This window comes from Salmo salar, chromosome ssa27 (assembly GCF_905237065.1).
Source record: "Salmo salar chromosome ssa27, Ssal_v3.1, whole genome shotgun sequence".
NCBI classification, from domain to species: Eukaryota; Metazoa; Chordata; class Actinopteri; order Salmoniformes; family Salmonidae; genus Salmo; species Salmo salar.
In genome coordinates, this window is record NC_059468.1 from 45,050,256 (window position 1) to 45,066,797 (window position 16,542).

A 16,542-nucleotide genomic window follows, 5' to 3' on the forward strand; every position below is an offset into this window, starting at 1 on the left:
CAAGATCAGGAAGTCCTTATTTTAGGTACTAAACTATCTCCAAATTTACTTCCATACATTTAAATTTTTTTACAGGTATCAGGGACCTTCAGAGGAGTCTTGTGAGTCTTTTAGGCGTCGTAGAGAAAAACGGAGAAAGTAACAGTTTTTTTTAGGCCAAACCGACACTACAAGACGTTTTCGTGAGAAGACCAATTTTCGGGATGTCTCATGGTCTGACAAAAACTGTTCTGTCTCTACCACCTTTCAACGCAGACGAGGAAGGGTCATACTGGAGGACATCTTTGTCTTAAACAGATGGATTTTAATAGGGATTTTTTTCATTATGTTAATCACATTTCCGCGAGCCCGTAGGAAATGTGGGTCAAGGGTTAAAAAGAGGATAGTACTTCCTCTCCGTCCTCTAGGTCACCAGGCTGTCACGTGTACTTCCTCTCTGGCCTCTAGGTCACCAGGCCGCTCGTTAGGGCGAACACCTGTCACCATCGTTACGCGCATAACGACACTCACCTGGACTCCATCACCTCCTTGATTACCTGCCCTTTATATGTCGCTCCCTTTGGTTTTCTTCCCGTCATTTTTTCCTGTTTCATGTCGGTGCGCTGTTTGTGTTTCTTGTTTTGTTCATTTATTTATTAAACGTATTCACTCCCTGAACCTGCTTCCCGTCTCTCAGCGTACATCCTTACATACTATTTCCTCATTTTAAGCAAATTGCTTCGTTACATAGCCAGAGCAGCCTACCTGGCTGGCATGAAAATGAATTGTGGGATAGCCATCCTCCATTTGCTATTCAAGTGCATACAGGATGAAATAGTTTTTCCCCTGAACTAATTTCACACATATATTATTTAGTATATGTAAAGACAAGAATAGCCTGATGGGTGAGAATATTATTACTTGTGAATGATGCCCAGCCTGTGCAGTCTAAGGCAAGAAACAGTGCATGCATTTTTTTGTTCTCTCTCAAATTATTCAAATCATAGCCTAGCCTCTAGACTTATGTATTTTGATAAGGTTTGTATCACAACTAAAGTGGCCAAATAACTAAGCCAGCCTATAGATCTAGGACTCCTGGAACAGGGTTGGAGATCCCATAGCTTACGGAGCCTAGTGACACAGCTGTTCTCATAAGCCAAGTCATTGTACGATCGCGTGTGAAATGAGAGCTTTGATTGGCCACTATTTAAAAGAGGATCCACGCTTGGTCGTTCTGCCTATTTGTTGCTCAACACATTCATCCGCTTTACAACTGGTGTAGTCTACCTGTTATAAATGTAACAGCAGGAAGCCCTTCCTCTGGACCACTATTCGAGTTCTGATTACTTTTTGTTTGTGTGGGCCAGTCTAAAAAAAATAATATTCCACACCGATATCAGTAGGCAATACGTAAAGACCAGATTAAATTGAGAATAGTCTGATGTGTAGAGAATATTATCAAGATATTGCCAAATTGTGAATGAGAGACTGATGAAGTGTGTACAGCACAAGAAACAGAGCCGAGCGCATTCCTTCCATGTGAGTTTTTCCAAATAGTGGCATCATGCAGCCCTAGAATGTATTAGAAATCAAAACATATAGCCTACGGTTTGTATCGCACATGCATTTACATAAATAACTCTAAATTAAGCATACAGGAGAACCTGTTTCAAATGATCACTTTGTTAACTGCTCAACACAGAATGTGCACACTCCCTCAGAAATCGTTTGTCTGCAAAATGAACTAGCGTAGCCCACAGCCATTTGGCATAGCCACATCAAGAATATGCTATTCTGTTCCTATGAAAAATGTTCTTCATATCATAGGCTAATGTTTCTTTAAACTTAACTAAAATAAACAATGGATTTATTGTAAAGATGAAGGCTATGTTACATGGATTTATTAGACTTTTAAAATGTAGATGTTCCAAAGGTCTGCAACGGTGACTTGTAGGCTGTGAGATGCTACTACATGAGATACTATTACACGAGATACTATTACATGAGATATTACATGAGATACTACTACATGAGATACTACTACATGAGATACTACTACATGAGATACTACTACATGATATACTACTACATGAGATACTATTACATGAGATACTATTACATGAAATACTACTACATGAGATGCTATTACATGAGATGCTACTACATGAGATGCTACTACATGAGATGCTACTACATGAGATACTACTACATGAGATGATACTACATGAAATACTACTACATGAGATACTTCATGTGTTTATGTTAATGACCAGCAGTTATTTGCATGACTGTTACCGGCTGACAGAATGTCACTCTCCGCCACAGCCCTAGGAGTACAGAAGGTTACAGTATATTGTCTGTACGATGGGATGTGTTCAGAGGTGAAGGCATTGTTGACCTGCTGTCCTGATGTTTTACGTCAGTATATCTACTGAAGGGGCTTTGTGAAGGTGGAAGCTTTAGCTTTACTTCTTAGGACTTAGGGACGGTGCCCTGAGATGTCAGAGGAATCAGTAATGGAGTACTCAAAGACTAGAACGAGGAGGAGGAGGTAGATTACAGGGACAGACAGAGAATGAGAACATTAAAGTCAGTGAGAGAGCAAAGAGAGGGAGAGAGAGAGAGAGAGAGAGAGAGAGAGAGAGAGAGAGAGAGAGAGAGAGAGAGAGAGAGAGAGAGAGAGAGAGAGAGAGAGAGAGAGAGAGAGAGAGAGAGAGAGAGTGAGAGGGAGAGAGCAAGGGAGAGAAAGAGAGAGAGGGAGTGAGAGGGAGAGAGGGAGTGAGAGGGAGAGAGCAAGAGAGAGCAAGGGAGAGAAAGAGAGAGAAAGGGAGAGAGGGAGAGAGAGAAAGAGAGAGAAAGAGGGAGAGCGAGAGAGGGAGGCATATGTTACCTCTATAGGTTGTGTAAGACTTTATTTCAGTATATGAGGTTACCTTCATAGTTGGCCTTGAAGCCTTGTCCACTGACAGCATAGTCTGACAGCAGCCACAGTGTGAGCCTGGGTCCTGTGCTCACTATGGGCGACGGCAGCTGGAACCCTGTCAATCTATGGAAAGACAGGAAGGACACAACTCATCAGAAACATACACAGAGAAAGGAACGTTCAGCAAACTGCAATGTGATATAAGACAGGCAGGACGGACAAAGACTTACAGAGCTAGCCATCTAGAAATCAGTCCTGGACCAGTTTTCACAAAGCGTAGAAGGGCTGATATAGGATCAGTTTAGATCATAATTAAAGAGATTAAAAAGACAGGGAGGACCTGATCCTAAATCAGCTCGTTTACTCTGAGATACTTTATGAATATATAGTAAGATAAATACTAACATATAGTAAGAGCTCTAATAACAGGTTTTAACAACCAAAGCAACTGAAGCTCCTACAGGTAGCAGCAAGTACTTCAGGTCCGATTACCCATCATACAACACAAGCACAGTTCAATGAACCAGCTCAGCTAGACAGTTTGATATTTGATATTTTGGTATTTCATTAGGATCTCCATTAGCTGTTGCGAAAGCAGCAGCTACACTTCCTGGGGTCCCACACAAAACATGAAACATAATACAGAACATTAATAGACAAGAACGGTCCAAGGACAAGAATACCTCAATAAAAATAAAAGGCACACGTAGCCTACATGGCAATACATACACACAAACTATCTAGGTCAAATAGGGAGAGGCGTTGTGCCACAAGGTGTTGCTTTTATCTGTTTTTTTAAAGCAGGTTTGCTGTTTATTTGAGCAATATGAGATGGAAGGAAGTTCCATGCAAGAATGGCTCTATATAATACTGTACTCTTTATTGAGTTTTTTTCTGGATTTGGGGACTGTGAAAAGATCCCTGGTGGCATGTCTGGTGGGCTAAGTGTGTGTGTCAGAGCTGTGGGTAAATTGACTATGCAAATATTTTGGGATTTTCTTATAAAAATAAGAAGTGATTAAGTCAGTCTCTCCTCAGCTCTTAGCCAAGAGAGACTGGCAGCATAGTATTTATATCAGCCCTCTGATTAAAATGAAGTGCAAAACATGCCGCTCTGTTCTGGACCAGCTGCAGCTCAACTAGGTCTTTCCTTGCAGCACTGGACCACACGACTCGACAATAATCAAGATTAGACAAAACTCGAGCCTGTAGGACTTTCTTTGTGGAGTGTGGTTTCAAAAAAGCAGAGCATCTATTTACTCTTTACAGACCTCCCCCCCATCTTTACAACCATTGAATCTATATGTTTTCATCATGACAGTTTACAATCTAAGGTAATACCAAGTAATTTAGTCTCCTCAACTGGTTCAACAGCCACACCATTCATTACCAGATTCAGCTGAGGTTTTGAACTTAAGGAATGATGTGTACCAAATACAATGCTCTTAGTTTTAGAGATGTTCAGGACCACTGGTTACTGGTCACCCATTCCAAAACAGACAGCAACTCTTTGTTAAGGGTTTCAGTGACTTCATTAGCTGTGGTTTCTGATGCATATATGGTTGAATCATCAGCCTACATGGATGCACATGCTTTGTTTAAAACCTCTTTGGGCTAGGGGGCAGTATTTTGACATCCGGATGAAAAGCATGCCCAAAGTAAACTGCCTGCTACTGAGGCCCAGAAGCTAGGATATGCATATAATTGGTAGATTTGGATAGAAAACACTCTAAAGTTTCTAGAACTGTTAAAATAATGTCTGTGAATATAACAGAACTGATATGGCAGGCGAAACCCCGAGGACAAACCATCCAAAAAAGTAATAATTTCAGCCTACCACTGTTTCCAATGGCTGTCATGTTTATTATGAGGTGAAATCCTCCCAGATTGCAGTTCCTAGGGATTCCACTAGATGTCAGCAGTCTTTAGAAAGAGTTTCAGGCTTGTTGTTTGGAAAAAAAGAGCTAGAATTTGTAGTTTTTCTAAGTGTCTGCCATTTTGGCTGTAGTGTTTTCATGCGCGTGGGTGAGAGCGCGTTCTTTGTTGTTTATCTCTGGTAAAGACAATAGCGATTCTCCATCTTAAATTGTATTGTTTATTTAGGTATTAGGGTACCCGAGGTTTGATTATAAACATTGTTTGACTTGTTTGGAGAAGTTTATTGGTAACGTTTGGGATTAATTTTGTATGCATTTTTAAGGAGGGAAACCGGTGGATTATTGATTGAAGCGCGCCAGCTAAACGGAGTTTTTGGAGATATAAAGAAGGAATTTATCAAACAGAAGGACCATTTGGGATGCAGCTAGGACCTTTTGGACTGCCAACAGAAGAAGATCTTGAAAGGTAAGGCATTTATTATATCACTATTTCTGGCTTTCGTGGTGCACCTGCTGCGGCGCTGTCCTCAGATAATCGCATGGTGTGCTTTTGCTGTAAAGCCTTTTTGAAATATGACACAGCGGCTGGATTAACAAGAAGTTACACTTTATTTTGATGTATGACACTTGTATTTTCATGAATGTTAAATATTTCTATATTTCTGTAACTTGAATTTGGCACTCTGCAATTTCACCGGATGTTGTTGAGGTGGGTCGCTAGCGGAACGCCTGCACCAGACAGGTTAATGCCAGTGGCAGGCCATTGGTAAAAATAGAAAAGAGTAGAGGGCCTAGAGAGCTGCCCTGCGGTACACCACACTTTACATGTTTGACATTGGAGAAGCTTCCATTAAAGAAAACCCCCTGAGTTCTATTAGATAGATAGCTCTGAATCCACAACATGGCTGAGGTTGAAAAACCATAACACATTTTTTTCTCAACGACAGGTTATGGTCAATAATATCAAAGGCTGCACTGAAATCTAACAATGCAGCTCCCACAATCTCCTTATTATCAATTTCTTTAAACCACTCATCAGTCATTTGTGTCAGTGCAGTACATGTTGAGTGCCCTTCTCTATAAGCATTTACAGAGAAATAGCATTGTATTTGGTCAAACACAATTTTTTTCCAAAATGTTGCTAAGAGATGGCAGCAAGCTGATAGGACTGCTGTTAGAACAAGTAAAGGCAGTTTTACCACTCTTGGGTAGTGGAATTACCTTGGAGTGGCTATAGAGTCTGCTGCCAGGAGGTTTGTCATTATTGATCGATAACTATAATAATTGTGCCCACACTAACTTTATACAATTCTAACTTTCAATGCTTTACTTCATTTTTTTTAATATATATTTTTTTTATGCATGAGTATAGTGGCTCATTCAACTAATTGGCAACATGAAATGGTTTTGTGATGAATAAGCCATTTTGAATTTCTGACAATATTTTTTTTTCTTCTCCATAATCCTTTATATCATTGATATAGACTTATTAGCCACTCCTTTTGCCCCATCTCTTTCAACCATACAGTTGTTTAACCTCTTATGGCTAGGGGGCAGTATTATCACGGCTGGATAAAAACGTACCCGATTTAATCTGGTTACTAATCCTACCCAGTAACTAGAATATGCATATACTTATTATATATGGATAGAAAACACCCTGAAGTTTCTAAAACTGTTTGAATGGTGTCTGTGAGTATAACAGAACTCAAATGGCAGGTCAAAACCTGAGAGATTCCTTTACAGGAAGTGGCCTGTCTGACCATTTCTGGAACTTCTTTGCCATCTCTATCTTTTACTAAGGATCTCTGCTCTAACGTGACACTTCCTACGTCGTCCATAGGTGCTCAGAGCCCGGGAAAAACCTGAATGTCGTCATCCCAGCCCCAGGCTGAAACACATTATCGCCTTTCTCAAGTGGCCGATCAAGGGACTCTGGGCTTAGGCGCGTGAACTGACCGCCCCCGTCTTTGTGATTTTTTCCTCTGTTTGCCGAAAAGGAGATTCCCGGTCGGAATATTATCGCTTTTCTACGAGAAAAATGGCATAAAAATTGATTTTAAACAGCGGTTGACATGCTTCGAAGTACGGTAATGGAATATTTAGAATTTTTTTGTCACGAATTGCGCCATGCGCACGACCCTTCTTTACCATTTCGGATAGTGTCTGGAACGCACGAACAAAAAGCCGCTATTCGGATATAACGATGGATTATTTTGGACCAAACCAACATTTGTTATTGAAGTAGCAGTCCTGGGAGTGCATTCTGACGAAGACAACAAAGGTAATGAAACTTTTGTAATAGTAAATCGGAGTTTGATCAGGGCTAAACTTGGTCGGTGTCTAAATGGCTAGCCGTGATGGCTGGACATATCGAGTGCATAGAGGAGTTCTGTATCTATAATTCTTAAAATAATTGTTATGTTTTTTGTGAACGTTTATCGTGAGTAATTTAGTAAATTCACCGGATGTTTGCGGGGGTATGCTAGTTCTGAACGTCACATGCTAATGTAAAAAGCTGGTTTTTGATATAAATATGAACTTGATTGAACAAAACATGCATGCATTGTATAACATAATGTCCTAGGGTTGTCATCTGATGAAGATCATCAAAGGTTAGTGCTGCATTTAGCTGTGGTTTTGTTTTTTGTGACATTATATGCTAGCTTGAAAAATGGGTGTCTGATTATTTCTGGCTTGGTACTCTGCTGACATAATCTAATGTTTTGCTTTCGCTGTAAAGCCTTTTTGAAATCGGACAGTGTGGTTAGATAAAGGAGAGTCTTATCTTTAAAATGCTGTGAAATAGTCATATGTTTGAAAAATTGAAGTTTTTGTATTTTTGAGGAATTTGTAATTCGCGCCACGCCCATCATTGGATATTGGAGCAGGTGTTCCGCTAGCGGAACGTCTAGATGTAAGTTAATAACCTGAACCAGATTACAGGCACTGGTTACAGTGAGAAGCTTCCTCTTGAGTGGACAGCTTGATGAAAACCAGTCAATATTCAGGTTGCCAAGAAAGTAGACCTCTCTGTTAGCATCACATACACTATCAAGCATTTGACACATTTTATTTACATACTGACTGTTAGCACTTGGTGGCCTATAGCAACACCCCAAAAGAAAAGTCTTTAGATGTGCCAGGTGAACCTGCAACCACAACACTTCAATAACACTTGACATAAGATCTTCTCTAAGCAAGACAGGGATATGGCTGTGAATATATACAGCAACACCTCCCCCATAAGCATTCCTGTCTCTTCTATAGATGTTATATCCTTGTATTGCTACTGCAGTGTCATTCAATAAATTATCTAAGCGAGCCTCAGAAAAGGCTAATATATGAATTGACAAACACATAGCAGAGAAATCCAGCAGCCTTTTACAGGTGTCATGGACAAAAGAGATTGGCCTTTTTCTGCCATCTTCAAATATCAACATTCTACCATTTAGCCAGGACAAGAGAGAATAAGATCCTGATTCAATCACCCTCACAGCTATCCTCCAATCACAACTACTATGCAAATTTTACAATATCTATAACTTTTTTTTTCACGACAGAACACGTTGCTATCCGGTTGCTAAGCAACTATATTTTTTTGTTTGTTAAGGTGAAACCAGTTTGTTCCTAGCTCATGTCTACATTCTCAAACTAAATACATACTGCAATTATAATTCCATTTTTTGAGTCTCCACATGTTGTCATGGAAAATATTAATGTTATTTCCAACAACCAATGAGCAACCAGCGCATATTGAACATTGAGATTGTCGAAAGGCCAGTCACTTGGCCACAGTCCCCTCCTCAATTTCATGGTGGGGGGGGGGGCAACAAAGCTGAAAAACCCTTTTAGGAAATGTCACACAACTCCAAGCCTCCAGTGACATCAGAGAGAGAGAGATGTACACATTGACCTGCACTGGCCTGACCTGTGACCCCATAGGAGTCATCCTGTAAAGCCTGTGAGCCCTGGGCAATGCTAACAGAAGACACTTTCAAGGCTTTTATTTAGAGCTCTCAAATCTTCAGTCCCTCTCTCCACTAACAACAACAACAAACACACCACACACACACACACACACGCACGCACGCGCGCTCGCACACACACACACACACGCACGCACGCACGCACGCACGCACGCACGCACACACACACACACACACACACACACACACACACACACACACACACACACACACTCCTCTATCAGCGTGAAGAAGTGCAGAGAGGCTGCAGGGAAACCTTGAGGTCATTTTGCTCCTTTGTCTTAGTGAATACACACAAGCAGACACAGATATATGTATACACACACACACACACACACACAGATTGACTTGGAAAGGAGCCAGTTTAATTCTGCAGTGGGGGGCCGGATGGGGGACACTCATTGGAGTCAAGATCACCCACAATACTCCCCTGTCCAGAATAATACAGGACTAATAGGACAACCCTGGGTACCAGTCTATAATAGGACTAGCCTGGGTACCAGTCTATAATAGGACTAAAATGGGTACCAGTCTATAATAGGACTAGCCTGGGTACCAGTCTATAACAGGACTAGCCAGGGTACCAGTCTATAATAGGACTAGCCTGGGTACCAGTCTATAACAGGACTAGCCTGGGTACCAGTCTATAACAGGACTAGCCTGGGTACCAGTCTATAATAGGACTAGCCTGGGTACCAGTCTATAATAGGACTAGCCTGGGTACCAGTCTATAATAAGACTAGCCTGGGTACCAGTCTATAATAGGACTAGCCTGGGTACCAGTCTATAATAGGACTAGCCTGGGTACCAGTCTATAATAGGACTAGCCTGGGTACCAGTCTATAATAGGATTGGCCTGGGTACCAGTCTATAACAGGACTAGCCTGGATACCAGTCTATAACAGGACTAGCCTGGATACCAGTCTATAATAGGACTAGCCAGGGTACCAGTCTATAATAGGACTAGCCTGGGTACCAGTCTATAATAGGACTAGCCTGGGTACCAGTCTATAATAGGACTAGCCTGGGTACCAGTCTATAATAGGACTAGCCTGGGTACCAGTCTATAATAGGACTAGCCTGGGTACCAGTCTATAATAGGACTAGCCTGGGTACCAGTCTATAATAGGACTAGCCTGGGTACCAGTCTATAATAGGACTAGCCTGGGTACCAGTCTATAATAGGACTAGCCTGGGTACAGGTCTATAATAGGACTAGCCTGGGTACCAGTCTATAATAGGACTAGCCTGGGTACCAGTCTATAATAGGACTAGCCTGGGTACCAGTCTATAATATTACTAGTCTGGGTACCAGTCTATAATAGGACTAGTCTGGGTACCAGTCTATAATAGGACTAGCCTGGGTACCAGTCTATAATATTACTAGTCTGGGTACCAGTCTATAACAGGACTAGCCTGGATACCAGTCTATAATAGGACTAGCCTGGGTACCAGTCTATAATAGGACTAGCCTGGGTACCAGTCTATAATAGGACTAGCCTGGGTACCAGTCTATAATAGGACTAGCCTGGGTACCAGTCTATAACAGAACTAGCCTGGGCACCAGTCTATCAACCACATTCCCGTTTTTTTTTCTGAAATGTTTGTTGTTGTTATGTGGATATATAAGGATCTTCCAGAAGGACATTTGTAATTACATTTTAAACACCATTAAGTGATTCTCTGACCTCTGGTCTCCATGACATGGATTGAGGCGAACCTGGCTGATAGTGCCTGTGTGTTCCCTACAGGGAGCACAGAGGGGACAGCAGAGAAGTCTATTAACAGGGGTTTCCACCTGAATGAGCCAAGCACCATCCCAATGAAAAACCTCTGCTACCCATTAACTTGCACAACCAGAGGGAGAGGACAGAGGGGAAGAGGTGGAGAGAGATAGAGTGGGGGAGAGAGAGAGGGGGAGAGACAGGGAGAGAGAGAGAGAGAGAGAGAGAGAGAGAGAGAGAGAGAGAGAGAGAGAGAGAGAGAGAATGTAATAACTTTAGAAGAGTGATGGTGGAAGAGAATTGTGAGAAAAGTGAGAGTTGTGTGTCTGTCTCTCTGTGTAGTGTGTAGTGTGTGTAGTGTGTGTAGTGTGTGTAGTGTGGTGTGTAGTGTGTGGTGTGTGGTGTGTAGTGTGTGTAGTGTGTGTAGTGTGTGGTGTGTAGTGTGTGGTGTGTGTGGTGTGTAGTGTGTGTAGTGTGTGGTGTGTAGTGTGTAGTGTGTAGTGTGTGGTGTGTGTAGTGTGTGGTGTGTGTAGTGTGTGTGGTGTGTAGTGTGTGTAGTGTGTGGTGTGTAGTGTGTAGTGTGTGGTGTGTCTTGTGTGTGGTGTGTAGTGTGTGGTTTGTGGTGTGTATTGTGTGTAGTGTGTGTGGTGTGTAGTGTCTAGTGTGTGTAGTGTGTGGTGTGTAGTGTGTGTGGTGTGTAGTGTGTAGTGTGTGGTGTGTGTGTGTAGTGTGTGTGGTGTGTGGTGTGTAGTGTGTAGTGTGTGTGGTGTGTAGTGTGTAGTGTGTGGTGTGTGTGTAGTGTGTGTGGTGTGTGGTGTGTGGTGTGTGTAGTGTGTAGTGTGTAGTGTGTAGTGTGTGTGGTGTGTAGTGTGTAGTGTATGGTGTGTAGTGTGTAGTGTGTGGTGTGTGTAGTGTGTAGTGTGTAGTGTGTGTAGTGTGTGTGGCTTGTGGTGTGTGTGTGGTGTGTAGTGTGTAGTGTGTATAGTGTGTGTGGTGTGTAGTGTGTGGTGTGTGTAGTGTGTGTGGTGTGTAGTGTGTGTAGTGTGTAGTGTGTGGTGTGTAGTGTGTAGTGTGTGGTGTGTGGTGTGTGTGGTGTGTAGTGTGTGGTTTGTGGTGTGTATTGTGTGTAGTGTGTAGTGTGTGTAGTGTGTGGTGTGTAGTGTGTGTGGTGTGTAGTGTGTGGTGTGTGTGTAGTGTGTGTGGTGTGTGGTGTGTGGTGTGTAGGGTGTGTGGTGTGTGTAGTGTGTATTGTGTGTAGTGTGTAGTGTGTGGTGTGTAGTCTGTAGTGTGTGTAGTGTGTGGTGTGTAGTGTGTGTGGTGTGTAGTGTGTAGTGTGTGTGTAGTGTGTGTGGTGTGTGGTGTGTAGTGTGTGTAGTGTGTGTGGTGTGTGGTGTGTGTAGTGTGTAGTGTGTAGTGTGTGTGGTGTGTAGTGTGTAGTATATGGTGTGTAGTGTGTAGTGTGTAGTGTGTAGTGTGTGTAGTGTGTGTGGTGTGTGGTGTGTGTGTGGTGTGTAGTGTGTATAGTGTGTGTGGTGTGTAGTGTGTAGTGTGTAGTGTGTAGCGTGTAGTGTGTGTAGTGTGTAGTGTGTAGTGTGTGTAGTGTGTGTGGTGTGTGTGGTGTGTAGTGTGTGTGGTGTGTAGTGTGTGTAGTGTGTGTTGTGTGTAGTGTGTGGTGTGTATGGTGTGTGTGGTGTGTAGTGTGTGTGGTGTGTAGTGTGTTAGTGTGTAGTGTGTGTGGTGTGTAGTGTGTGTGGTGTGTGTGGTGTGTAGTGTGTTAGTGTGTAGTGTGTGTGGTGTGTAGTGTGTGTAGTGTGTAGTGTGTGTGGTGTGTAGTGTGTGTAGTGTGTGGTGTGTAGTGTGTGTGGTGTGTAGTGTGTGTAGTGTGGTGTGTAGTGTGTAGTGTGTGTGGTGTGTAGTGTGTGTAGTGTGTTGTGTGTGGTGTGTAGTGTGTGTAGTGTGTAGTGGGTGGTGTGTAGTGTGTAGTGTGTAGTGTGTGGTGTGTGTAGTGTGTAGTGTGTGGTGTGTGGTGTGTGTAGTGTGTGTGGTGTGTAGTGTGTGGTGTGTGTAGTGTGTGTGGTGTGTAGTGTGTGTAGTGTGTAGTGTGTGGTGTGTAGTGTGTGGTGTGTGGTGTTTGTGGTGTGTAGTGTGTGGTTTGTGGTGTGTATTGTGTGTAGTGTGTAGTGTGTGTAGTGTGTAGTGTGTGTAGTGTGTGGTGTGTAGTGTGTGTGGTGTGTAGTGTGTAGTGTGTGTGGTGTGTGGTGTGTGTAGTGTGTAGTGTGTATTGTGTGTAGTGTGTAGTGTGTGTGGTGTGTAGTGTGTAGTGTGTGTAGTGTGTGGTGTGTAGTGTGTGTGGTGTGTAGTGTGTAGTGTGTGGTGTGTGTGTAGTGTGTGTGGTGTGTGGTGTGTAGTGTGTGTAGTGTGTGTGGTGTGTGTAGTGTGTAGTGTGTAGTGTGTGTGTGGTGTGTAGTGTGTAGTGTATGGTGTGTGTGTGTAGTGTGTGGTGTGTGTGTGTGTAGTGTGTGTAGTGTGTGTGGTGTGTGGTGTGTGTGTGGTGTGTAGTGAGTAGTGTGTATAGTGTGTGTGGTGTGTAGTGTATAGTTTGTAGTGTGTAGTGTGTAGTGTATGTGGTGTGTAGTGTGTGTAGTGTGTAGTGTGTGTGGTGTGTAGTGTGTGTAGTGTGTGGTGTGTAGTGTGTGTGGTGTGTAGTGTGTGGTGTGTATAGTGTGTGTGGTGTGTTGTGTGTAGTGTGTGCGTGTAGTGTGTGTAGTGTGTGGTGTAGAGTGTGTGTAGTGTGTAGTGTGTAGTGTGTGGTGTGTGTTGTGTGTAGTGTGTGTGGTGTGTAGTGTGTTAGTGTGTAGTGTGTGTGGTGTGTGGTGTGTATAGTGTGTGTGGTGTGTAGTGTGTAGTGTGTAGTGTGTGTAGTGTGTTAGTGTGTAGTGTGTGTGGTGTGTAGTGTGTTAGTGTGTAGTGTGTGTGGTGTGTAGTGTGTGTAGTGTGTAGTGTGTAGTGTGTCGTGTGTAGTGTATGTAGTGTGTTAGTGTGTAGTGTGTGTGGTGTAGTGTGTGTAGTGTTTAGTGTGTGTGTTAGTGTGTAGTGTGTAGTGTGTAGTGTGTAGTGTGTGTAGTGTGTAGTGTGTAGTGTGTAGTGTGTAGTGTGTGGTGTGTGGTGTTTGTGGTGTGTAGTGTGTGGTGTGTAGTGTGTAGTGTGTGGTGTGTGGTGTTTGTGGTGTGTAGTGTGTGGTTTGTGGTGTGTATTGTGTGTAGTGTGTAGTGTGTGTAGTGTGTAGTGTGTGTAGTGTGTGGTGTGTAGTGTGTGTGGTGTGTAGTGTGTAGTGTGTGTGGTGTGTGGTGTGTGTAGTGTGTAGTGTGTATTGTGTGTAGTGTGTAGTGTGTGTGGTGTGTAGTGTGTAGTGTGTGTAGTGTGTGTGTGGTGTGTAGTGTGTAGTGTGTGGTGTGTGTGTAGTGTGTGTGGTGTGTGGTGTGTAGTGTGTGTAGTGTGTGTGGTGTGTGTAGTGTGTAGTGTGTAGTGTGTGTGTGGTGTGTAGTGTGTAGTGTATGGTGTGTAGTGTGTAGTGTGTGGTGTGTGTAGTGTGTAGTGTGTGTAGTGTGTGTGGTGTGTGGTGTGTGTGTGGTGTGTAGTGAGTAGTGTGTATAGTGTGTGTGGTGTGTAGTGTATAGTTTGTAGTGTGTAGTGTGTAGTGTATGTGGTGTGTAGTGTGTGTAGTGTGTAGTGTGTGTGGTGTGTAGTGTGTGTAGTGTGTGGTGTGTAGTGTGTGTGGTGTGTAGTGTGTGGTGTGTATAGTGTGTGTGGTGTGTAGTGTGTAGTGTGTAGCGTGTAGTGTGTGTAGTGTGTGGTGTAGAGTGTGTGTAGTGTGTAGTGTGTAGTGTGTGGTGTGTGTTGTGTGTAGTGTGTGTGGTGTGTAGTGTGTTAGTGTGTGGTGTGTGGTGTGTATAGTGTGTGTGGTGTGTAGTGTGTAGTGTGTAGTGTGTGTAGTGTGTTAGTGTGTAGTGTGTGTGGTGTGTGGTGTGTTAGTGTGTAGTGTGTGTGGTGTGTGGTGTGTGTAGTGTGTAGTGTGTGGTGTGTCGTGTGTAGTGTATGTAGTGTGTTAGTGTGTAGTGTGTGTGGTGTAGTGTGTGTAGTGTTTAGTGTGTGTGTTAGTGTGTAGTGTGTAGTGTGTAGTGTGTAGTGTGTGTAGTGTGTAGTGTGTAGTGTGTGTAGTGTGTAGTGTGTGGTGTGTGGTCTGTAGTGTGTGTAGTGTGTAGAGTGTGGTGTGTGTGGTGTGTAGTGTGTGGTGTGTGTGGTGTGTAGTGTGTGTAGTGTGTAGTGTGTGGTGTGTAGTGTGTAGTGTGTGTGGTGTGTGGTGTGTAGTGTGTGTAGTGTGTAGTGTGTGGTGTGTGTGGTGTGTGGTGTGTGTGGTGTGTAGTGAGTAGTGTGTATAGTGTGTGTGGTGTGTAGTGTATGGTGTGTAGTGTGTAGTGTGTGGTGTGTGTAGTGTGTGGTGTGTGTAGTGTGTGTGGTGTGTGGTGTGTGTGTGTGTGTAGTGAGTAGTGTGTATAGTGTGTGTGGTGTGTGTGTATAGTTTGTAGTGTGTAGTGTGTAGTGTATGTGGTGTGTAGTGTGTGTGGTGTGTAGTGTGTGTGGTGTGTAGTGTGTGTAGTGTGTGGTGTGTAGTGTGTGTGGTGTGTAGTGTGTGGTGTGTGTAGTGTGTGTGGTGTGTAGTGTGTAGTGTGTAGCGTGTAGTGTGTGTAGTGTGTGGTGTAGAGTGTGTGTAGTGTGTAGTGTGTAGTGTGTGGTGTGTGTTGTGTGTAGTGTGTGTGGTGTGTAGTGTGTTAGTGTGTAGTGTGTGTGGTGTGTGGTGTGTATAGTGTGTGTGGTGTGTAGTGTGTAGTGTGTAGTGTGTGTAGTGTGTTAGTGTGTAGTGTGTGTGGTGTGTAGTGTGTGTAGTGTGTAGTGTGTAGTGTGTCGTGTGTAGTGTATGTAGTGTGTTAGTGTGTAGTGTGTGTGGTGTAGTGTGTGTAGTGTTTAGTGTGTGTGTTAGTGTGTAGTGTGTAGTGTGTAGTGTGTAGTGTGTGTAGTGTGTAGTGTGTAGTGTGTGTAGTGTGTAGTGTGTGGTGTGTGGTCTGTAGTGTGTGTAGTGTGTAGAGTGTGGTGTGTGTGGTGTGTAGTGTGTGGTGTGTGTGGTGTGTAGTGTGTGTAGTGTGTAGTGTGTGGTGTGTAGTGTGTAGTGTGTGTGGTGTGTGGTGTGTAGTGTGTGTAGTGTGTAGTGTGTGGTGTGTGTGGTGTGTGGTGTGTAGTGTGTGTAGTGTGTGGTGTGTAGTGTGTAGTGTGTGGTGTGTGTAGTGTGTGTGGTGTGCAGTGTGTAGTGTGTGGTGTGTAGTGTGTAGTGTGTGGTGTGTGGTGTGTAGTGTGTGGTGTGTGGTGTGTGTAGTGTGTGGTTTGTGGAGTGTATTGTGTGTAGTGTGTAGTGTGTGTAGTGTGTAGTGTGTGTGGTGTGTAGTGTGTAGTGTGTGTAGTGTGTGGTGTGTAGTGTGTGTGGTGTGTAGTGTGTAGTGTGTGGTGTGTGTGTAGTGTGTGTGGTGTGTGGTGTGTAGTGTGTGTAGTGTGTGGTGTGTGTAGTGTGTAGTGTGTAGTGTGTGTGCTGTGTAGTGTGTAGTGTATGGTGTGTAGTGTGTAGTGTGTGGTGTGTGTAGTGTGTAGTGTGTAGTGTGTGTGGTGTGTGGTGTGTGTGTGGTGTGTAGTGTGTAGTGTGTAGTGTGTATAGTGTGTGTGGTGTGTAGTGTGTAGTGTGTGTAGTGTGTAGTGTGTGTAGTGTGTGTGGTGTGTGTGGTGTGTAGTGTGTGTGGTGTGTAGTGTGTGTGGTGTGTAGTGTGTGTAGTGTGTGTGGTGTGTAGTGTGTTAGTGTGTAGTGTGTGTGGTGTGTAGTGTGTGTAGTGTGTAGTGTGTGTGGTGTGTAGTGTGTGTAGTGTGTGGTGTGTGTGGTGTGTATAGTGTGTGTGGTGTGTAGTGTGTAGTGTGTAGCGTGTAGTGTGTGTAGTGTGTGGTGTAGAGTG

At 43.4% G+C, this 16,542-nt stretch overlaps 1 protein-coding gene across 1 annotated transcript in view; it reads right to left on the bottom strand.

Annotated features, from left to right (window-relative positions):
- The window catches only part of LOC106589158 (CUB and sushi domain-containing protein 2), an 881,306-nt gene that overhangs the window by 733,333 nt on the left and 131,431 nt on the right, over positions 1 to 16,542 (bottom strand). Inside the window, exon 3 of the mRNA XM_045709574.1 lies at positions 2,913 to 3,025. Within this exon, the coding sequence (XP_045565530.1) occupies positions 2,913 to 3,025 (113 nt within the window). The remainder of the gene's footprint in view (positions 1 to 2,912; positions 3,026 to 16,542) is intronic.